General features: G+C 62.0%; 2 protein-coding genes across 4 annotated transcripts; one reads left to right on the top strand and one right to left on the bottom strand.

The window, feature by feature from the left end:
* Nucleotides 1-802: 802 nt before the first annotated feature.
* MAPK7 (mitogen-activated protein kinase 7) lies at nt 803-5,667 on the top strand. 2 transcript variants are annotated; one of them, XM_036836197.1, is made up of 6 exons: nt 803-1,433; nt 2,077-2,242; nt 2,886-3,964; nt 4,061-4,641; nt 4,972-5,105; nt 5,201-5,667. In XM_036836197.1, the coding sequence occupies exons 1-6, from the start codon at nt 1,202-1,204 to the stop codon at nt 5,352-5,354; spliced, it is 2,346 nt and encodes a 781-aa protein (XP_036692092.1). In that variant the 5' UTR covers nt 803-1,201; the 3' UTR covers nt 5,355-5,667. The 2 variants fall into 2 exon arrangements, with proteins under 2 accessions (XP_036692092.1, XP_036692093.1); XM_036836198.1 differs by lacking the exon at nt 803-1,433 and having other exon boundaries at nt 2,094-2,226; nt 5,201-5,560.
* Nucleotides 5,668-5,806: 139 nt separating this feature from the next.
* MFAP4 (microfibril associated protein 4) lies at nt 5,807-8,445 on the bottom strand. Of its 2 annotated transcripts, none has more exons than XM_036836202.1 (6): nt 8,359-8,445; nt 8,049-8,127; nt 7,682-7,836; nt 7,159-7,255; nt 6,899-7,081; nt 5,807-6,752 (listed from the first exon to the last, which is right to left on the bottom strand). In XM_036836202.1, exons 1-6 carry the CDS (start codon nt 8,362-8,364, stop codon nt 6,505-6,507), a joined length of 768 nt encoding a protein of 255 aa, XP_036692097.1. In that variant the 5' UTR covers nt 8,365-8,445; the 3' UTR covers nt 5,807-6,504. The 2 variants fall into 2 exon arrangements, with proteins under 2 accessions (XP_036692097.1, XP_036692098.1); XM_036836203.1 differs by having other exon boundaries at nt 5,807-6,730.
* Nucleotides 8,446-21,968: the final 13,523 nt, after the last annotated feature.

Here is a 21,968-nt window from a genome sequence, read left to right as displayed (position 1 = left end):
TTCCTCCCCCGACACTGGTGGACACGCGGCCTTCAGCGAGCGGGCGTAGCTGACCCCGCGGCCCCGCCCGCTGCCCCGCAGGCAAGGCGCGGGAGTCGCTGGACGGAGCCGCCCCACGGAGGCGTCACGCCCGAGACCGGGAAACTGCTAGCCGAGGCCTGGCGACGCCGGAAGCTGAGAGGAGAGGACCAGCCAACGGAAGTCAGTGGAGGCTGGCTTCGGGCCGACGCTCTATAACCCGGAGGACCGGGATCTCTGTGGTTGGATGTGACGGATCACCGTCTACCTGGGATGACGCTTTCCCAGCGCCGGGCTCCCGGGGCCCATCGGGAAAATGGGGGGCGCAATCCCCGGGGCGATAGGGGCAGATAAGGGAAGAGGGGGCTGAAGGAGGGGGACTGCGTGATGCGGCCGCCAAGGTAACATCTAGTCACCTCAACCCTCCAATCTCCCGGGACCAGTAGCAACAGACCGGTGGAGACCTGGCGGATCGGAGTGGACGCGCGCGCGCAGGGGCGGTGCTTTCCAGTCTCGCGGCGCCCGGGGCTGCCAGCGCGCATGCGTCCGAGGAGGGCACCAGGCCGCAGAGACCCTGCGAAAGCCGAGCGCGGGTTGGGCGGCTCCCGCCGGGGGACTGGACAGCAGCGCGGGCGCGGGTGGAGGCGCGGCTTCCTTGGCCGGTGGGCGCGGATTGGACGCAGCAAGTGGAAGGGGTGGGCACCTCCGCGGAGACCGTCCAGGGATTGGCCAGAGCCTGCGGAGGCGTGGTCTTGGGGGGCGGGGCGGGAGACAGCGCGCTGCTGAGGTGGTGGTGGGGGTGGTGGTGGCGGCCGCCCGACCTAGTGAGCGAGCGGGTCTTCGGGTCCCACCCCCAACCCCGACCCGGGGACTGAAAGCCGGCGACGCCGGGGAACCGGGGAGCCGGGACCTCCGAGGTCCCGGGAGGCGTCGGGGTGAGGCGCCATCCGCCGAGTGCGGACCGAGGAGAGCGGGCGCCCCGCCCCTCGCTTTCTTCCTGGACCGCGCCTCGCTGCGCCTCCCCCACCGCCGACCCCGCGTCCCGCGCGGGCCTGAGCTCCGGGCTCCCGCGGGTGCGGGACGCGGGCTGCGTGCGCCGCTCGGCCTGCGGGCCTGGAGGCTCCGGGGGGCCCCCTGAGTCCGGGGCCGGGCCCCTCCTCGCCCGCGTCCCCACGCAGACGCCATGGCTGAGCCCCTGAAGGAGGACGACGGCGAGGACGGCTCCGGAGAGCCCCCCGGGCCGGGGAAGGCGGAACCCACCGGCCCCGCCGCCTCCGTGGCGGCCAAGAACCTGGCCCTGCTGAAGGCGCGCTCCTTCGACGTGACCTTTGACGTGGGGGACGAGTACGAGATCATCGAGACCATCGGCAACGGGGCCTACGGGGTGGTGTCCTCCGCGCGCCGCCGCCTCACCGGTGAGCGACCCGCCCGGCCTTGCTCGCACGTGTGGAAACCGGTTCCCGGGGGCTGAGACCCGCCCCATCCCAAGCAGCCAGCGGGGCCGCTGGGATGTGAATTCTGGGTCAAGTCAGCAAGCATGGGTTGGGTGCCTCTGGGGGCCGGCCTCTGTATTGGGCTCGGGTCTCTGAAACTTTGGTGGCTTTGCCAGCACATCAGCCTACTTCCTCCTTAGGTGACAGTCCGGGTTAGACCCGAATGGAGGTTCTCCAGAGTGTGTTCTGGAGCCAGAGACTGGTGCTCGGGGTTGGTGGTGGGATGGATGAGGTCTGAGATGCAGAGTGTAGGGAGGTAGAGTGAGCACAGGTGTGAGAGTCTAGAGTCTACCACTAACTAGCTGTGCAACGCCCAGCAAGCTGCTGAGCCCAGGCCTCCGCATCTGTAACTTTGAGCTATGAGTACCTGCCTCAGGAAGGAGGTGACGGGGAAATCTGATAACGTATGTACTATGCTTAGCACAGAGCCTGGCACAAAGTAGGTGCTCTGTAAGTGGTAGCTGTTGTCACTTGCATCCGCAAAGGGAGGTATTGAAAGGGGCGTTTTGCTACTCTGCAGCTAACCAAGGTACCTTGTGGCATCTGCTTTTCCCCTGTTCTCCAGGCCAGCAGGTGGCCATTAAGAAGATCCCTAATGCTTTTGACGTGGTGACCAATGCCAAGCGGACCCTCAGGGAGCTGAAGATCCTCAAACACTTCAAGCACGACAACATCATTGCCATCAAGGACATCCTGAGGCCCACTGTGCCCTATGGCGAGTTCAAATCTGTGTAAGGAGTGGGGATGGAAGAGGGAGACCGAGCAGGGACCTTTTCTGAAGGCTGGGGCCATATTGCTGAAGTTCTAGAAGGGTAGCTGAACCTAATGGAGGGCAGGCTGGGAAAATTCCTGCGATTCCAGAATCAGTGCTCCCTTAGGGCTTTGCCAGGGATACATGTGATTCCTCTAGAAAAGTGCAGAAGTAACAGTTTTATAGGACCTCGGTATGTAGCGTGGCAAACGTAGGACGTTCATTCTATATCTGTACCTTTCTATTCCCATAGCAGACATCACTAGTCAATCACAGAACACTGTCCTACAGAAAATGGAGAAGGCTTTACAGTTTTCATCATAGTTTTTCAAGCAGCCACTACCAAACGATGGAGAGGGCTCCCGAACTAAACACGTTGGCCAGCCTGGTTTAGTCCAACCCGACCTTTGCTCTGATGGTGAAACTAGATCTGGAGAGAAAAGCGATTTCACTTCACTTAAGTTAATGGACAAGTTGTAGAGAATCTAGAATTTTCATAACCTGTGGGTGGCCCCTACAGAGTCTGAGAGTAAGGCCATGACCTGTCTGGAGCGGGAGGGCGTGGTGAGGATGGGGCTGGAGGGTGGGCAAGACAGCCCTTGCCTGTCTCCCCTGCCCCTCAGCTATGTGGTTCTGGACCTGATGGAGAGTGACCTGCACCAGATCATCCACTCCTCGCAGCCGTTGACGCTGGAGCACGTGCGCTACTTCCTGTACCAGCTGCTGCGGGGCCTCAAGTACATGCACTCGGCTCAGGTCATCCACCGCGACCTCAAGCCCTCCAACCTGCTGGTGAATGAGAACTGTGAGCTCAAGATCGGGGACTTTGGCATGGCCCGAGGCTTGTGCACCTCGCCCGCCGAGCACCAGTACTTCATGACCGAGTACGTGGCCACGCGCTGGTACCGTGCCCCCGAACTCATGCTCTCGCTGCACGAGTACACGCAGGCTATTGACCTGTGGTCCGTGGGCTGCATCTTTGGGGAGATGCTGGCCCGCCGCCAGCTCTTCCCAGGCAAAAACTATGTGCACCAGCTGCAGCTGATCATGATGGTGCTGGGTACCCCGTCGCCGGCCGTGATTCAGGCCGTGGGGGCTGAGCGGGTGCGGGCCTACATCCAGAGCCTGCCGCCACGCCAGCCTGTGCCCTGGGAAACGGTGTACCCGGGTGCCGACCGCCAGGCCCTCTCCCTGCTGGGGCGCATGCTGCGTTTTGAGCCCAGTGCCCGCATCTCAGCAGCTGCCGCCCTTCGCCACCCCTTCCTGGCCAAGTACCACGACCCCGATGATGAGCCTGACTGCGCCCCGCCCTTTGACTTTGCCTTTGACCGCGAAGCCCTCACACGGGAACGCATTAAGGAGGCCATCGTGGCCGAGATCGAAGACTTCCACGCACGGCGCGAGGGCATCCGCCAGCAGATCCGCTTCCAGCCTTCCCTACAGCCTGTGGCCAGTGAGCCCGGCTGCCCCGATGTTGAGATGCCCAGTCCCTGGGCTCCCAGCGGGGACTGTGCCATGGAGTCCCCTCCGCCAGCCCCACTGCCATGCCCTGGCCCTGCGCCCGACACCATCGATCTGACCTTGCAGCCGCCCCCGCCGGCCAGTGAACCAGCCCCTCCAAAGAGGGAGGGAGCCATCTCAGACAACACCAAGGCTGCCCTCAAGGCCGCCCTGCTCAAGTCCTTGCGGAGCCGGCTCCGAGGTGCCTGGCAGAGGCCGCGGCTGGCTGGGGAGAAAGAGGCAGAGGGGCCCCAGGCCTGGACAGGCTCTTACCTTCACCCTCCCGTCTTCTCCACAGATGGCCCCAGCGCCCCCCTGGAAGCTCCCGAGCCTCGGAAGCCGGTGACAGCCCAGGAGCGCCAGCGGGAGCGGGAGGAGAAGCGGCGGCGACGGCAGGAGCGAGCCAAGGAGCGGGAGAAGCGGCGGCAGGAGCGGGAGCGCAAGGAGCGGGGGGCCGGGGCCTCCGGGGGCCCCTCCGCCGACCCCCTGGCCGGGCTGGTGCTCAGCGACAACGACCGCAGCCTGCTGGAGCGCTGGACTCGCATGGCCCGGCCCCCGGCCCCCGCGCCCACGCCCCCCACAGCCCGGCCCCGCAGCCCGCCGGCGGGCCCTGCAGCCCAGCCCGCGGGCCCCCCGCCGCAGCCTGCCTGCCCGCCTGCTGGGCCTGCGCCTGCTGCACCCCAGACCGCCGCCTCCTCCGGCCTCCTGGCCCCCCAGTCGCTGGGGCCACCCCCTGGGCTGCCTGGCCCCAGTGCCCTGAGCGTTCTGCCTTACTTCCCCTCTGGCCCACCCCCTCCAGACCCCGGGGGGGCCCCTCAGCCCTCCACCTCCGAATCACCCGACGTCACCCTGGTGACCCAGCAGCTGTCCAAGTCGCAGGTGAGGGGAGAGGCCCGGCCGTGGGGATGCCTGGATCTGAGCCCAGGGGAGGCGGGCCTGGGAGGTCGTTGGGGGCAGGAGAGGCTGTGGTGTGTCCTGGTCCCATGGAGCGGAGCGGTAGACGGGGCTCGAGCTCTCCTAGCCTGCCTGCTCGCTCGCAGAAGGAGCGTAGCGCTGACGAGCCGGCCGTTGGAGACCCCAGCCCGCACTCAGTGTTTGTTGAGGCTGGTGTCCAGGCCCACGCGAGGGCCGTGTCAGGGTGGGGTGCCCTGCAGACCTCAGTGGGCTCTGGGTGGTTCCCGCGTTGTAAGCTGCCATCATCCCCTGCAGGTGGAGGACCCCTTGCCCCCCGTGTTCTCCGGCACCCCAAAGGGCAGTGGAGCGGGCTATGGCGTTGGCTTTGACCTGGAGGAATTCCTAAACCAGTCTTTCGACATGGGTGTGGCTGACGGGCCACAGGATGGGTAAGAGCTGGGCCGGGACTCCAAAATGAGCTGTGGCTAGGGGCTCCCAGCACAGGAGGAGCCCCTCACCCCACTCTCCCCCTTGTCGCCCTCAGCCAGGCCGACTCAGCCTCGCTCTCAGCCTCCCTGCTCGCCGACTGGCTCGAGGGCCACGGCATAAACCCTGCCGACATCGAGTCCCTGCAGCGTGAGATCCAGATGGGCTCCCCCATGCTGCTGGCTGACCTGCCTGACCTCCAGGAGCCCTGAGGCCCGCAGGCTGTGCCTTGCTGCCAGGGGCAGACCCAGCTCCAAGATCCACAGGACCGTTCCCGAGGGCTGGAGCCCCGGGCCTGACAGCGGAAGCTCAGCTCGGGTTATTCTGCAGGTTCATCTCAGACCCACCCTGCGGCCTTAAGCGGCCACCTGAGCCAGCACGAGCCACGGCAGGAGGGGCGACCCCTACCCCCCCGAGCGATAATTTTCAGTATTGTATTTTTATTATTATTATTATTACATTATTATTATTACACAATTTTTTTTGCCATCGAAACGAAGCCTGTGAAATATAAGGTTCCCTTTAGTGCCTGTCTCCAGGGCGTGTTTCTGGAGTTGAGGGCAGGGTGCCATCAGTCGGGGAACCGGCGCTTGGGGGCCAAGCTAACGCATCTGCGTGCACAACAGCCAAGGCCAGTTCATTCAGGTCCTGAGGTTTATTAAGACCTCCACTCCCCACTTGCTCCCGGCCCCACAGAGGTTGCCCTCTGCCACCTCGCATGGTCAGACGCACCCCCGGGGCGGGTGGGGGGACCTCACAATCTGTGCCTACCTTGGCTGCGGCTGTTCTAGTGTGGCTTGCGGTAGCCGGGGTGAGATACGGTTTGGGTGTCGAGCTTCGGGTGCCTGGGACGGGCAGGCGGGGGAAGCTGAGCGTGAGCGTGAGGCGGGGTTGGGGCCCGTGGTGCTCGCCGCTGGGAGGGAGGTGAAGGACGGGAGCTTCTCTGCTGGCTGGCGGGACTGCTAGGGCGTGGCGGTGGCGGCCACACGCGGGTGGCCTGGCGTGTGCCGCGAGTGGGTCGGACTGCGCCGCCGGGCTCCCAGCGCGGGGCCCTGGCGGAGGCCGCAGTCGGGAAGCCGGCTAAGGTGGGACACCGGCCCGCAGCCTTCCGGACGGGGTCCGAGTCCAGGCCGGGTGGCGGTGCCTTCCGGAGGTCTGGGAGGCCGCCGACGTGTAGCCGGTGGAGGGGAGCGCAGGCCCGGCTGAGAGGTGGGCGTCGAGGGTGTGAGGGGAGCGGTTGGGCTGGAGCCACAGGGCCCCCGGGAGAGGCGGGCGCTGAGGGGGGCGGGGCGACAGGGCGGGGGCGGGGCCGCGAGGCGGGGCGGCAGGGCGGGGGGCGGGGTCGCGAGGCGGGCCGGCGCCTCAGGCCCGGCGGATCTTCATCTCGGTGCGCTTGAGGGAGTAGTAGAAACCCTTCCACTGGGCCCAGTTGATGCCGTTGGCGTAGGAGAGGTGGGAGCCGCCGAGGTAGAAGCCGTTGAGGTTGGCGAAGTGGCAGCTGCGGAACCAGAAGGCGCCCGACGAGAGGGCCGCGCAGTTCTGCACGAAGAGGTCCTGGTCCCGGTCGAAGGTGGAGAACTTCTGACCGCTGTGGTAGGACAGGGAGTCGCCTGGCGGAGGGGAGGGGCAGCCTGGGGACGGGGCCTCTTCCGAGCCAGACGCGGGGTAGCTGTGCGTCCGCAGCTCGCGGGGCCGCCTGGGCGCGGGGGCAGCCCGGCCTCCCCCCGGCCCCTCCGCGGCTGGCGGGAGCGGGTACCTGCCCCGCCGTCCTCGAAGCCCGCCACGTGGAGGCTGTAGCCGTCCTCCTCGGCGCTGACCGCGTGGGGCGAGATGGAGAAGTCGGCGTACTTGGCGAAGGCCGTGTTGTTCTCGAAGTCCTCCAGGTCCACCCGCAGCTCATACTTCTGCTTCAGCGTCAGGAGGTGCAGGTTCTGCAGCCCTGGGAGGGGGCGGGGGGCGTGCCGGTCAGCGGGGACCTGGCTCTGGGGGCGCCCAGCCTGCCGGGCCCCACCTTACCCAGCCAGTACTCCCCATCGGCGCGGCCAAAGCCCAGCTTGTAGTCGTTCCAGCCCCGGAAGAAGCTCACTGAGCCGTTGAATCTCTTCTGGAAAACCTGGAGCAGAGAGGATGGGCCTGGACGCTCGAGGGGCCGGGGGCTGGGGCCTCACCCGGGCACGGACCCTGTGAGGCTGAGGCGGCTCGTGAGAGGACCGAGCCGGGGGCCGAGATGAGGCGCGTGCCGGCACCGAGAGCAGGAAGAGGTGAAGGGGGCGTTCTAGAATTGAGACGCCTGGGCTTGAGTCTGGCGCCAGCTGTGTGACTTTGGGCAAGTTACTGCACCTCTCTGGGTTTTGGTTCCTCATTTGTAACCTTGCTCCCAGGATTATTGTGAGGATTGCAAGCACTAACCTACCTTAAGCATCTAGGAGTCTGTGGTGGCAGAGGCTCACAAACTGTGCGGTATCGTCCCTGCTTTAGAGACGAAGTCACAGGCTCACAGCCGTGCGGCTTGGCCTCCGCGCCCCCCCCCTCCACTCACCGTCCACTTTCCACCCTCGGTGGTCATGTCACAGAAGACGGGCACAGGCACGCTGGGGCCCGAGGGGTAGATGAGGTACACGCCGTCCTCCTGGTAGCCCTGGGCGTAGATGTCGTCGCAGTCCAGGGGCTGCTGTAGGCACGACCTCTCCAGAGCTGGGGGCGGGGTGAGGAGAAGGGGCCTGAGGCACGCCAGCCACCTCCGCCCCCCCGGCCCCCCCTTCACCTCCCTCCCCGACCTGGGGGCGCGTACCATCTGGCCCACCTGCCCCCTCTTACAGGCTCAGCCCTGGGGCCCGACTCCCAGCTGCGATGCTCGGGACAGCCCCCTCGCCCAGCCTGTGGGCCGTGGGAGTGCGGCAGCTTACCATCTCCCCGGATCCCCAAGACCTGGGAGACGCAGGGGCCAGTGCAGAGAAGCAGCAGCAGCGGCAGAGCCAGAAGGGCCTGGCGACAGGAGAACAGGGTCACCCGCCCAGCCCCAGAGCCCCTCTGCATTTGCCCCTCAGACGAACCAGCCCTGCCAGGAGCCCCTGGTCTGCGCCTCTGCCTCCACACCTCCCCTGGGGCAGGCTCGTGAGCGCCCCGTCCCTTCACAGCCCCCTGCCTGGCGAGGGCCCTGTCTGCAGGGTGGGCTCAGTCCCCTGTGGCCCTGAGGCCCCCGCCCCGGCCCGGTACCTTCATGCTGCCAGCTGGGCTCCGAGCGGCTGGGTGTCTGCTGCCCCAGACTGCGCCCCAGACTGCGCCGGCCCAGAGTTATGTGCTGGGCCCCCGGCCAGCTGCTCCGGCCCCGCCCCTGTGGCTGCAGAGCCCCCTCTCCCCCTCCCCCGGCAGGGAACCAGCATCCACTTACACTGTCAGTGGCGCCGGGAGGTGGGCCCCGGCCAAGGGACCACCTGGGCCTCATTAGGCCTGCGGGGCAAAGCGGGCGGAAGTCCACGCCCCAGGGCTCAGACCGGCCCGGGACTCCCCCCGCCCGGCACCCCCAGCCCCTGCCCCGCGTCCCGACGGCCCCCCTGCCCACGTCTGTTTATTTTCTCCCTCTCCTTCCCTGGCCTGGGTTTCATTAGCCGTCGTCGCTGGGGAAAGGCTGAGGTTGGGGGGGTATGTCTGGGTTCTGGGGAGGGGAGGCCTATTCTGGGGGAGCGGAAGGTGGGGTGGGGGGCGGCTCCAGAGCTCCTGATGTGGGACCCGGGGCTGGGGCTGGGGTCAGGGGCAGCGGCCAGACTGTCCTGGCAGGCCCGGGACATTGCTGAGCCGTGAGCACAGCCTGCAGGCATCCAAGTGCTCTCCGCCAGCCTGAGCCAGGGCCCCTTCCAGCACCCCTCAGGCCCCCTCCTTCCCCCTCCCCCAGAGGCCTCCTTTGTTTTTCTTCCCCGTGCCACAGCCCCTTCTTCCAAATGCCTTCACTCGGCTCCCATCCCACCTCAGTCTCCCCTCGGCCCCCTCTCAGCCAGTTTCCTCAGCCCTGAAAGACCACCTCCTCCTGTCCGGCCCCCTCAGCCTCCAGCCACCCTTTCCCTGCCCCGGTCTGGCAGAGTCCTCGGCATAGGCTGCCAGGACAGTCTCCCCTGGGGGCCGCTCTGCCACCCCCTGCTTCGAGCCCCCCTGTGGCCTCAGGGCTGAGCCTACACTTCTCACCTTGGAGTTGAGAGGAATGTGAAGTGTGGCTGAGGCCTACGTCGAGGGCCTTACCCCTGACTGCTCGTGACTCACAAAGTACAGCCCGGCCACACCAGGCTCGTCGCATGGAGGCCCCGCCTGAGCCGGCTCTGTAACCCGCGGGGCCGCCTGCCATCTCCTTACTTGGCCTTGAGCGCCGGAGGGCAGGGGCTGCGTCTCGACCCCGCGTGGACCCTGCGTCCGCTCGCAGGTCAGGTGTCTTCGGAGCGGCTGCCGTGTGCTGGCTGCCCACGGAGCCGCAAACACAGGCACCAGACAGTTCCTCGCACACGTCACGCGTGTCGGGGACGAGCGTTTGTAGAGTGGATGAGATGTGCAGAGGCTCAGAGTGAGAGAGCAGCTCTGGCCCCGGGCCCCCTCCTCACTCCTGAGTCCGCGGCCCCTTGGGTGCGCCCCGCTGGCCCCGGTTCTGTAAGTGCTGGTGAGAGTTGTCTCTTCGTAGGTGCGTGTCCTGGGGGACCTGGAGCCAGCTGCCTGCATTCCGATCCAAGTGGTGCCACCTGTTAGCTGGGTGACCTCGGACAAGTCACCTAGCCTCTCTGTGCCTCGGTTTGCTCCTCTGTAGACCAAGTGTGGTCATGGTCTGTCCTTCAGAGGCCTGTGTGAGGGCTGGGCATCACGTGCCTAGCACAGGGCCCACAGTTGGTAACTGTTCAGTAAACATGTGCTGTCATCATCATAAATGTCGTGATTGTTCTTCCATGAACGGATTGCCTTAAGTGTGATTTTTATCCTTGTCTGTGGAAGAGATGGTAGCCTTCCTCTCGACAGCCATTCTTCCCTTAGTCCTGAGTAGTGAGGTCCTGATTCTTAGCTGGCCTGATTGTCCAGCTTCCCTTGGTGAGGCCACATGTCTGAATTTTGGCCAAGAAGATGCAAACAGATGTGGGGCAAAGGCAGCAGCTGTTCCCTCTTCTTCCAGCCCTCTGTCCTGTCCCTGGGCATGATGGCTGGCACTCCAGCTGCCACCTTGGACAGTGAGGAGGAGGCCCCTTCAGGGGGTGGTGGGAGGTGATCAGGGAGGATTCGTGGAGCAGGTCCAAAGCCAGCTCTGGACTGCCCTTCTCTAGCCCTCTTTTATGTGGCAGAGAAAGAAACTTCTATCTAGTTTAGGCCTCTTTGGTTGTTTCCTGTTACACACAGCTGAATCTAATCCTAAAACATCTCTCTTTTCAGCAAATGCCAGCTAATTTTAGCACAGGCTACAGAAAGGAAAATAATGAAAAGTCAGTCATCAAAACAAATAATAAAACATGTCCTAAGTCAAGTATCAGACTTCTGCTGAGTACAACTAATAAACATAGGAACCCCTCCCCCGCCAAAACCGAAAGAACACAAACCAAAAACAAAAAAAAGGAAAGAGAAAGAATTAAGCAATGATGTAGTATCAATCATATTTTGCCTATTAGTTTTTTCTTAAAAACTTAATGTATGTGGGTGTGCAAAGCAGGCACTGTGCTTGCTGGGTGTGGTTGAGGCTTGGTTTAACTCTTCAGGGAAGAAATTTGGCCACAGGTACCGTGAGTCAGTCCTCCCTCTGAAGACAGTGTCTGAGGGAAACCCTTGGACGCACGGAAAGGGGCCCGCATCAATGGGCACGTTTATTGGCTGCCCCGCATGGAAATTTCTTCCCGTGTCTGGGGGTCCCCCTGCCTGGAATGAGGGTGCAGTTGGTTGGTTTAGCTGATCTAATGCACGGCCCTGGGCTCCACTTTGGGAGGGGCTAACTCGAGCAGGGGCAGGGGGACTCCATTCTTGGGGTGCGGGTCACCCGGAGGCGTCTGGTCCCGGGTCCCAGGCTGGTTGGCCGTGACTTTGCAGGCGAGGTGCTGAGTCATGTTGGCTCCGCTGGGGCCGCAAGCCCTGAGCTTGGGTCTCGGCCCTCCTGGTGCCTGGTTTGCTCTGCCCATTGTTAGGTGTCTGAGGAAGACGCCCCTGCGGTAGGTGAGGGGCTTCTCTGACCGGCGTTGTTGGGGGAGGCGGCTGCCTGAGTGGGGGTGGGTGGCAGTGAGGGGGCCCCGAGGCTGCGGAGTGGTGGGCACGGAGGGGACGGTCTGTCAGGACGCTGCTGCCCGCTGGACAGCCCGTCTGCTGCAGAGCTGGTTCCAGGAGGTGAGGGCTCCCATCCCATGGGCCTTGCATGGGTCTCTTGCCCACCCCCTTGGCGTTCGCCTCTCCGCTCCACCTTTCTCCGTCCTGCTCTGTCCCCAGGGCGCCACTGTTCCTGTGGCCCCAGCTTCCAGCAGGATTCGGCCAGTGGGAGGCCCTGGCAGGACGTGGGGGGAGAGGGGTTCGGGTGTCCCCCCAGGCCCTGTCCTGCCCAGGACCGCAGTCTGCTCGTGGCTGTGCTCCCTCCGCACCCCCAGGGACGGCTCCCCCCCGTAACCGCCTCACTGGCCCTGACAACCCATCTCCTCCCCTTATCCCTGCAGCCCAGCAGGGCCCCGGGCGCCTCGACGCCCCCCATGCTGGTTTCCTTAAGGCCCACATCCAGGTGACCGTCCCTTCATGAAATGCTCTACAAAACAGCTGAGTCTGCCTTTGTTTCCAGCCAGGACCCTGGTTGACACAAGGTCTTTGGTTTTGTCCTGAAAGCCCAGCAGCCTGTGGAGTGTCTCAGACCACAGCTGAGGACGAGACGCCCACATCTCCCGCAGCAGAGGGTATGTCCTCCAACCCAGGCAGAATGAGCCGCGCTCCGAGGGAGACGGGGCTGCCTGTCGGAAGGAAGGAGGGGTCTGGCTGAGCTGCCGGCCCCGGGCCCCTCCCCAGAGGCCGCGGGAAGGGGCAGGGCCCTGGTGGTTACCGCAGGACGAGGGTGTGGTGTCCCTTGGGGCGTCAGGTCAGACCGCGTCAGGCCCGCCCTGGGGTCGGCTTCAGCAGGTGACTTTCGGGGGGACACAGGCCAGCGCATACCCCCGTGAAGGCAGCGGTGAACAGACACACAACCTCAGCCGTCCTGGAGCCAGAGGGGAGAACCTGAGAAGGTGCCGTGATGACAGGTGTGTGGTGGGCAGGGGGGCGGGGAGGGGGCCACGCGGGAGGGGTGTCACCAGCATGGGTCCCGACTGATGGGGGCCGTGCGGGGTGTGGGCTCCTTCCCTCCCGTGTTTTCCTTCTTGAAAGGGGGGAAATTAGGAGGGATTTGGTGTTGTTCCCCCCCCCCCCACCTTGTTCTGGTTTGGGGCAAGTTCAGCGGACGGAGCTCAGAATGTGGCCGAGAGAAGACGCATGGGGGCGGGGGGCGGATTGGTGCTGGGCTCAGACCTTCGAGGTGGACCCGGAGGCCCTTGGGGTTGGGGTGTCTGGGGCTCACGTAACTTAGGAGCGTGGCTTCATTTCGATGTGTGAATTGTGTGGACGCTGCGTGCTGGGAAGGAAACACAGACGGAGGTTTTGGGGTTTTGGTTTTAACGTAATGGAATGAACGGGTGCACCTCTTTGGGGGAAAAGGGTGCTTGAAGGCCCTTTTTGGAGAGCAGCAGTGCCCACCCTGATGTCGGAGGAGTCCGGTGGTTCCTCCTGTTTCGCCGTGTGGCCACTTGGTGGCCCTTCCACGCGGGGAGGCTTGTGTCCTCCTCCTGGGAAAGTTTTTCTCTGTCACCTCTTCATTCCTGTTTACTTCCCCTCCATTTTCTCTGTTCTCTTCCCGATTATTTTATTAGTTGATACTGGGCCTCCCGAATGGATCCTTACTTGTTCTTATCTTTTCTCTGACATTTTCCATCTGCGTTTTTAATTCTAAAAATGATTTATGGGGGTGGTACTGAACCAAACTCAGGGGTGCTCGCCCACGAGTGTTAAAGCCAACCTGCTGACACCAGGTTGTGGTGAAGGAAAGTGCAGCGTTAACTTCAGGGCCACAAGGAGAACCCGAACTCCCTCCGGGCTTTCACGGAGGGTTTATAAAGACAGAGTGAGGGAGGGGGTCGAGGGTGTGTGATCAGCTCTTGGACATTCTTCTGATTGGTTGGTGGTGAGATAACAGGGTGATGTTTCCGGAATCTCAGTCAACCTCCAGGTTCCAACCTGTCTGGGGTCTACGTGTTGGTGGTCAGCATGCAGTTAACTTCTTCCACCTGGTTGGGGGGTTTTCAGTATCTGCAGAACAGCTCAAGGATACGGCTCAGGATGTTATCTATTGCCCTTGAGGAGGAACTAAAGGTCCTTGACTTTGTTTTATGGCTAAACTATTATTATTTCGTCTTGTTTGACTTTTTTCCTTTGTTTCTGCATTTTCTCACTTCTCTGATTAAATTTATTCTTTGGAATTCAGGGAAAGCCCAGGAGGCTAAAGTTTTTCTGCAAACAAGAGGCAGGCAGAGGTCATGGTCTGGGACGGTCTTTCCTGAGAAGGCCCCATAGGGTCCTTCCTGCTCGGTTGCAGGGGTATAATTTACAGATCGTAAAATCCTCGCGCTGTAAGCACACAGTTCAACAATTGCTCCTTTAAAAATACCAGAGTTTGTTTTTTAGAGTACTTTTAGGGTCACAGCAAAACCAAGAGGAAGGCACAGGGTTTTCCCGCGTACCCCCGCCCTGACACGCACACGGCCCCCCAGCAACGACCCCACCAGACGGGACCTGCACCCACACCTCGTCATCCTCGCCCAGAGTCCATAGTTGACGTGAGGGTTCACTCCCGGTGCTGTACACTCCGTGGGCTTAGATGAACGTATAATGACGCGTATCCGCCATCGCAGCATCATCTAGAAGAGTCTTCCCACCCCAGAGGTCCTCCGCGCTCCCCTGATTCACCCCCCGCCGCCCCCCCTCCAGCAGCCACCTTGAGGTGCTGATGCCGGGGCGGGAGCAGCTGTCTGCCCAGGTGCTGTCCCCCGCTGGAGGGAAGAAGCCTGGGTTCTGGGGCCCAGCACCCCGGAGGGGGTGCCGCTGGGGGGCGATGGCGGGGGGAGAGGCAGGGCAGGTGCAGGGGGTCTGCACGCAGCACGGGGAGGCCGGCAGGCTGGAACAAGGGTGGTGTTGCTTTCTGGAAGCACCCTGCACTTCACACTCCTTCCTGGAGATGAGTTAGTAAAAACCGCAGAGTGGAGGAGCGTGGGGTTGGAATCCCGGACTCTTGTCCCATGTGTCATTCCTCCCGACGGGAAGGACCGATGGGCACAGAATTCTGTCTAGCAAGGGTCCTCGTCACCACTGTCAGTTCTGAACAAGCACAGACACACACACACACACACACACACACACACACGCACGTCCTCGCGCATGTGCACCCCTGCCTCCCTCAGTGTTTATGGGGTGCCTACTCCACGCCAGTCACCACGCGGAACAGCGTGCCCCTTCCCGGCGCTCACGATGCGGGAAGTTTAGGGGGACGGAAGTGGACACCCGCGCTCTCGGCATCCGCCTCCAGTGCCTGGCGCGCTTCTGCCCCGGGGTGACCGGGATGCATCCAGGAGCAGACCCGGTGGGCCACCTGCCCACGTCGGGGAGGGGACGCACAAGACGACAAGCAGGACGCAGGGGTCGCCTGGCAGCCTGCTGGGTGGGGACGAACGTAATGAGGGAAAACAAGACGCACTTGAACTGGTGATTGAAGGTGATTGAAGGCAGGGAAGTTGGGGCCGGGAGGGCTCAGTGAGAGGCCGGGAGGGCTCAGTGAGAGGCCAGGAGGGACTAAGGCTGGGCCGGCAGCTTTGTTCTGTAAACGACCAGACACGAAACATTTCAGGCTTCTGGAGCCATGTGGGCTCAGACGCGAGTCTTCGGCTCTGCCCCCGAGGCTATCTGTAGACACGAGATGGGTGGGCCCCGATAGAGACTCACTGACAGATGCTGGGGAGAGGGGCCAATTGGAGCACCGACCGCGGGGTGGTGGGGGGGCAGAGGGAGGGAACTGTGAGGATATTCGAGTGAAGAGCAGTCTGAGTGAAAGAGGCAGCACGTGCAAAGGCCCTGGGGTGGGAGTGTGCAGCTGCATTTGAGGGACGGGCGCCAGCTGGCCGGACGGGCGCCAGCTGGCCGGCCAGGCAGAGAGGACAAGTGGGGACGCAGGAGAGGGTCAGAGGAGTGTCGATGCAGGACGGACTTTGGCTTGTGTAATAGTAAACAGTGGGAAGGGAGGGCCGTGGAGAATTCCAAGGCCCAGTTCCTAATTGTCTTTCCGTGGTGGTTACACCAAGTCTGCTTCCTGCCTGAGGCAGAAATAAGAGCCCCTTCTTCTTTTTTCCTACAAAGAGAGCTGGTCTTGAGTCAAAAGACAGACTCACTGGGGGAAGAAAATCCCCAGCTGGTTGTCATGCCCCTACCCGATCCAGACCCGGTGAGAGCGCAGGGCAGGTGCCCTGCCCAGCACCCAGCAGAGTGGGGCCAGGAGGGGTGGGGAAGGGCTGTGTCACCCGGGCCCCCGGTCTCCTTGGTCCAGCGGTGGCCTTGCCAGTGGGTGTCCCGTGACCTCCCAGGTCTGCCCTGGCTGCACCAGGGTGATCTTGGCTCTAATGGGGAGTGGGCATGCCCTTGGGGACTGGGACCCCCACAGGTGGCCTCTGATCCTTACAAACTGAAGGGTGGGCACGTCCTGGCGTTTCTAATGAAACTGAAGCCGAGTCCAAGGCGTATCAGCCCGCTGTTACAGTTTTTCTTTTTATTGAGGTTAGCGATCATGTGGGCAGGGTTGCAGCTCGACCAAGTCTTAGCTGGGTGAACCGCTGTGTCACCGCCCCCAGGTCGGGAGACAGAAGGTTTCCAGTCCCCAGAAGGTCCCGTTTGTGCGTCCCCCTCCCCAGCCCGAGGGAGACACTATTCTGACTGCTCTCATCTTGCAGTGGTTTTGCTTGTTCCCAAACCTCCTATGAATGGCATAATTCAGCACATATTCTTCGGCGTCTGGTTTTTCGCTCAACACAATAGCTTGTTGTTGTTGTTGTTTTCTAGTTCTATGTAGTGGTTCTCAAGAGTGTCATTTCGGGTCCCTGAGGGTCTCCCAGGCCCCTTCAGGGTGTCTGAGAGATCGGAAGGATTTTTGCAGTAAAAATGCTAGTGTGTTATCTGCACTCTCTGCCCTGGTTTTCCGGGGAGTGGGATCGAGTTAGCAGAGCCTGCGACATGAGGCTTCTCAAGACCGAACAAAGAACAAGACGCGAGAGCCCGGCCGCTCCAGTGCAGCCAGGGTGCAGAGACTCGCAGACAGGCGAGCTGACACCGTCCTTCTCACTGTTTTTCTGTGTTGGGAAATATGGTTATTTTTATGGAAGTATGTTATTTATGTAAGCACCTGATGATTTGTTATTGTTATTTTAAGCGAATTGATGAATATATGTTTTTGTGTTTTTTTTAAAAATTTTGTCTTGTAGTAAGGATACTATTTTATTTTATTTATTTATTTATTTATTTTATTTGGTTGTGTCGGACCTTAGTTGCGGCAGGCGGGCTCCTTAGTTGTGGCATGCATGTGGGATCTAGTTCTCAGACCAGGGATCGAACCCGGGCCCCTTGTGTTGGGAGCGCGGAGTCTTAACCACTGCGCCACCAGGGAGGTCCCAAATACACATTTTTGGATGTCAGTTTTCCTTTCTAACCTGGTCAGAGTCAGTGGATGTGACCGTGGACGTGACCGCAGAGATGAAGCTCCGTGCGCTCCTTGGAGACCACGGGGACCCTCACGTCTGAGCTGTGCTCCCTGGGGTCTCACTGCGTGCGGGCCTCCCCCCACGCCCCCGCCTTTGCTTACCCACTGTCCCGTGGTGGGCACTTGGGTCGTTTCCAGCCTGGCTCATTGTGGACGTTCGTGGACAAAGCCCCACTCCCCCTAGGTTTGTGTTGCCTGGGGGCTGGGCTGGTGGCCCTCTGGGCTGGGTGACCACACTGAGTCAGGGCGCCTCGGCAGACAGGGGCTCTTTCGTGGGATCGTCCTGGGGTCTCACCAACACATGCAGCGGCAGCCTTCCGTGCAGGCCCAGCGTGTGGCCCCTGAGGGGCCGCGTGCTGGGCAAGCAAGGGGACCGCTTCCCCGGGAGGGCCACACAGGGGGCCGGGGGTCTAGGCAGAGCCCTGAGGATGAGACAGAGTGGCTGGACGGCGGAGGGAGCGTGGTCAGCTGAGGGGCCTCTCTGGGCCACTCGCCGTGGTTGAGATTTGGGCAAGGTGGCCCCGAGCTTGGGAGGAGTGAGCGAGGGGCTGGAGGAGGGGAGGGCTGGGGCGGGGGGAACTCGAGGTGGTGAGCAGGCCACGTGGGGAGGGAGCATTAGACTACCCTACGGGCAACAGAAAGCCGGTGTCCAATTTTAAGCAGGAAGGGACACCCTTCCTTTAGATTGTTATTTACTTTTATTTTTAACTTAGACTTTTAATCCTGAGATAATGGTAGATTCACATACAGTTGTACAAACTGATACAGAGAGAGCCCAGGTATCTTGTACCCAGTTTCCCCCAATGGGAACATCTGGTAAAATTGTCCTTCAGTATCACAACCTGGGTAACCACATGGATGCAGTCAGATGCAAGACGTTTCCAGGACAGCAGGGTCCGTCCTGTGGCCCCATGACGGCCACACTCACTTCCCTCCACCCCTACCCCCTCCTTAACCCTCCCAGCAACCACCAGTTGGTCTCCATTTCTGTAATTTTGTCACTTCAAGACTGTCATATAAATGGAATCATACAACACGTAACCTTTCGGGCTTGGCTTTTTTCATCCAACATGATTCCCTGGCGATTCATCCAGGTCACTGTGTGTGTCACTGGTTCCTTCCCCTCTATTGCCGAGCTGTGCTCTCCATTTGGACCTGCTGCTTTGTTTAATCGTTTACCTGTTGAAGGACAGCTGGGTGGTTTCCAGTGTTTTGCCATAAACTTTGTTTATAAAGCTGTTATAAACATTCATGTACAGGTTTTTGTGTGAACATTTTGTGGGAGCGTTTCTCTGGGGAAAACGCCCAGGAGTGCAATGGCTGGGTCATAAGGTCGTTGCATGTTTAGTTTTTTAAGAAACTGCCAGACTGTTCTCCAGAGTGGCTACACCATTTTATGTTCCCCCCGGCTAAAGCCCACGCGCAGCAACGAAGACCCAACGCAGCCAAAAATAAATAAATAGATAGATAGATTTAAAAAAACCCCGAAACCGGCCTGGCTGGGGGTGGAGGGTGGGTATGTGAGAGGTGGGGGAGGGAGGGGTGGTTGAGGCTCTCAGGCCCTGGTCTGTCCCTGGTGGCCTCTGTGGATGGGCAGGGCTGGCCCGAGCTCCATGGGCGGCTCCCAAGCCTGCTCAGGCCTCTCAGCTGACCACCTCCACGCCTCTGGCAGCAGGATGGCCACTGGGACCGAGCAGCCTGGACCAGCTGCTCCGATCTGGGTGGGGACTCCTGCTCTTTCTGCTGCCAGAGTCATTGTCAGAAAGCAGAAGCAAACTCCAGCCTTTGGACACCCTCCTTCCTGACCTCAGGGTCAGCTGGTCGTTCCCTGTTACCTAATCTCACTCCACACTCATCTTGTCAGCAAACAGGCTACGTGGTGGATTGCTGAGCTCCGGGCTGCTGCTTCTGCCCGGGGTGGGGGCGGGGGGGGGGGGGTTGAGAGAGGAAGGAGGAACGTTGTGTGTGTGAGAGAGAAAGAGAGTCAGGGAGGGAGGCCAGAAGAAGGCGGCCGTGGCTATGAGCACCTGGGTAGCCTCAGTTTCCTCATCTGTAAAGTGGAGCAATGTCTCCACCTTTAGAGGAAATCGGGGAGAACTGGAGAGTCTGTTGTTTAAAGGACTCAGCATATTTTAGGAGCCCAGTAAATATGCGCGATCATTCTTATCAGCAATAAACTGCTGAAACAGTACTTTATCTGTGGGGCATCGTCCTCATGACCTAAGTACCCCAGAAGGTTCTGCTTCTGTAGGAATCTCTCGGCTCTTTAGTTCACAGAGGAGGGGTCAGGCCCCAGGAGGGAGGCCTGAGAGCCCAGGCAGGGGGCAGGCGCCTGGGGAGACGCAGGCACAGTGAGGTGAGCCCAGGCTCGCCTCCACGGCTCATCGGCAGCTGGCATTTATTGAGCACCAGCTGCATGCCGGGCTCTCCGCAATAACCCCGCACGGGACACTGAGCTTGAGTGAGGGGAGTGACGGGGCCCGGCGAGCTGGGCAGGGTTGGTGTTTGAGCCGAGGCCTGGGTGCTGTCCAGGGCCCTCCAGCTGGTCCGGCCCATCTGGGGGGTGGCCTTGGTGTAGGCCACCTGGCCAGTAGAGGTTTGGATACAGAGGCCTGGACCGCAGGGGCCCCGGCCCCATTCAGTCTGGCTGGCTGTGCAGCTGCGAGGCGCTGCCTCTCACCGTGGCGGGGTCTGGGGGGCCGGCTCCAGCTGGGCGGGGTCTGGTGGGGCGTCTGCTCATCAGGGGCCAGGTGGCCTTGTCCCTCAGCGTCCTGGCCCGTTGCCTGGATGCTCCAGGCCTGGTGGGCGGCTGGGAGTCTGAACGGGGTGGCACGGGGGGCGGGGCCGGGGGCCAGGTCTGGGCTCGGGTTTGGGGGGAGATGGCGCGTGAGGGCTGGTTGGCCGCCAGCCACCAAGGACTGCCCACCCACTGGTGCGAACCTCAGAAAGGCGCTGGGGGGGCTTCCGGCTTCACCGCTGTCACCTGCTGTCACCACATCCATGAGTGCCCCCGTCTTGTGTGTCCTGCCCCTGCAGCCTGCCTTCCTGTCCCCCGTGTTGGGATTTTGGCTTCTCTACTCCTTTCCTGACCTTCAGCACGTGTCATTGGGCCGCCCCAGGCCGTGGAAGCTTCTGTGTGAGGAGGCCGTGTGACTCTGACTGCTGTCTGTTGCAGCAAAACTCAGCGATGCTCTGGACGGCTGTCCCTCGGGGACGGGTTGCAGGCCCAGTTAAGTGCCGCCCCGAGCAGCCACGTCTCCTGCAGTCTGTCTGTGTGGGCAAAGCGATGGTTCCGGAACACAAATCTGCTCACACACCTCTTGCTTCGAATCGTTTACGGTTCCCATTGTCATGCAAGGAAAGCCTGAAATCTGCCCCGTGTCCCTCCGATGTCTGTGCTCTGCTGACCGCCACCTCGGTCCCCGGACCCTGCCCTGCTCCCCAGCGCTGAGCCCAGCCCGGCCTCTGCACGGGCTGCTCCCCGTGCCTGGGACACCCACCCTCACCCAGCACCTTTCACGAAGGGGGTTAACTCCCACCCATCCTGCAAGACTGAGCCCCAGCGGCCCCAAGTCTGGGTGAGGCCCAGACTCGGGGCCTCACCCAGTTGGACGGTCGCCCCGCGCCCAAGCCTGTTTCCCAGCTGAAGATGCCAGGGCTGTCTCTGTGCTGTGGGAATCAGTGAAGGCAGCTCTTGGCAAGACATCGTGACCCTAAGTTGCTAAGCAGGTGCCGGATGGTTGTTCTATTATGAAAATTATTTCAGGAAGCCGGGGATGAACTGACGCTGGGGGCTCCGAACGGGAGGCTAGGGACTCGGGACTTTCCTGCTGCGATGGGAAGTCCCTGGCAGCTGGCAGGAGAGGGAGTGGAGCCAGGGTCAGGGTCAGGGTCAGGGTCCTGGGCAGCCACAGTGGGCCTGGCCTCGCCAGCGCCTGGACTGTGTCCTGCCCAGCCTAGGGTTCAGGGCTGGCCTGGGCGCCCCTCTGCTGACTGCCCCCCACCGGCTCTGAACACAGAGGTGGAAACTACACACCACGTGTAACCATGGCCAGCGGTGGGAGGTGGGGCGTGGAGGGGGCCTTTCAATCCCAGCGGCTGTCTCAGGGCAGGGCGGGGGCCACCTTGATGGGAGGGGACTGGTGGCCCTGGGAGGGACCATCCAGGAAGTAGAAACCTTGTCTTCTCTCCACAAAAGCAGGAATTCCACACCATGCTTGGCTTCAACTTGGTCTTTATTCGAAGCTAGAAGATGGCAGCCAAACAGGGCACCTCCCTCCAGCTCTGTCATCCCACGGCTCCGGGACCCGCTCCTCCTTCCCCCGACGCGGCCCGACCGGGTCTCTGATGTTCACACGAGGCGGCCTGGCACAGGCGCGCCTTGGTGAGGCCTGGGTGAGAGCAGGGGTGGAGGGTCCTGGGCATGAAGGCAGCTAAGTCTGGGGCTCAGCACACCTGACAGCACCCAGAGGCCTGTGGCTCGACAGGGCGGTGGCCTCCTGGGCCCAGTGAGAGAGCGCTGCGGGGCAGGGACTGGGGGTTGAGACCGCAGGCGGGGGGCCCGCGTGCCCCGGCCTCTCCTCCTTCACCTCTCCGGTCCCCCTGCCAGAAACGTTGTCCTCCCACCCGCCACACCTTTGCCTGCCACTCCTGTTCATCCTTCAGGCCCAGCCTCCCCACGTGTCCAGATCCGAGTGCCCTGCCTTGGCTCTGTGCTCACAGCCGCCTCTTTCCACAGCCCTCGGCAGAGAGCGTATCACTCAGGAGTCGTCTAGAGACCCTTCTTCCTCCCCTGCTCGACTGGAGGCACCCCAGGTGTTCACCAGCCTGTACTCAGGGCCAGCGTCCTGCCGGGTGTAACGTGCTCAGTAAATACCTGTCCTCTGGACGGAGAAGCGTAAGGACGGGTGACTGGATGGGCAGACACGCTGAAGGCTGATGGATGAGAAGACGGATGGGTACAGGGGTGGCTGGGTGGCTGGGTGGGGATTCCAGCACCGTCACTCACAGCTGTGTG

This window comes from Balaenoptera musculus, chromosome 20 (assembly GCF_009873245.2).
Source record: "Balaenoptera musculus isolate JJ_BM4_2016_0621 chromosome 20, mBalMus1.pri.v3, whole genome shotgun sequence".
NCBI classification, from domain to species: domain Eukaryota; kingdom Metazoa; phylum Chordata; class Mammalia; order Artiodactyla; family Balaenopteridae; genus Balaenoptera; species Balaenoptera musculus.
The sequence above is the reverse complement of the archived record's forward strand: the minus strand, read 5'-3'. Positions and strand labels throughout refer to the sequence as shown.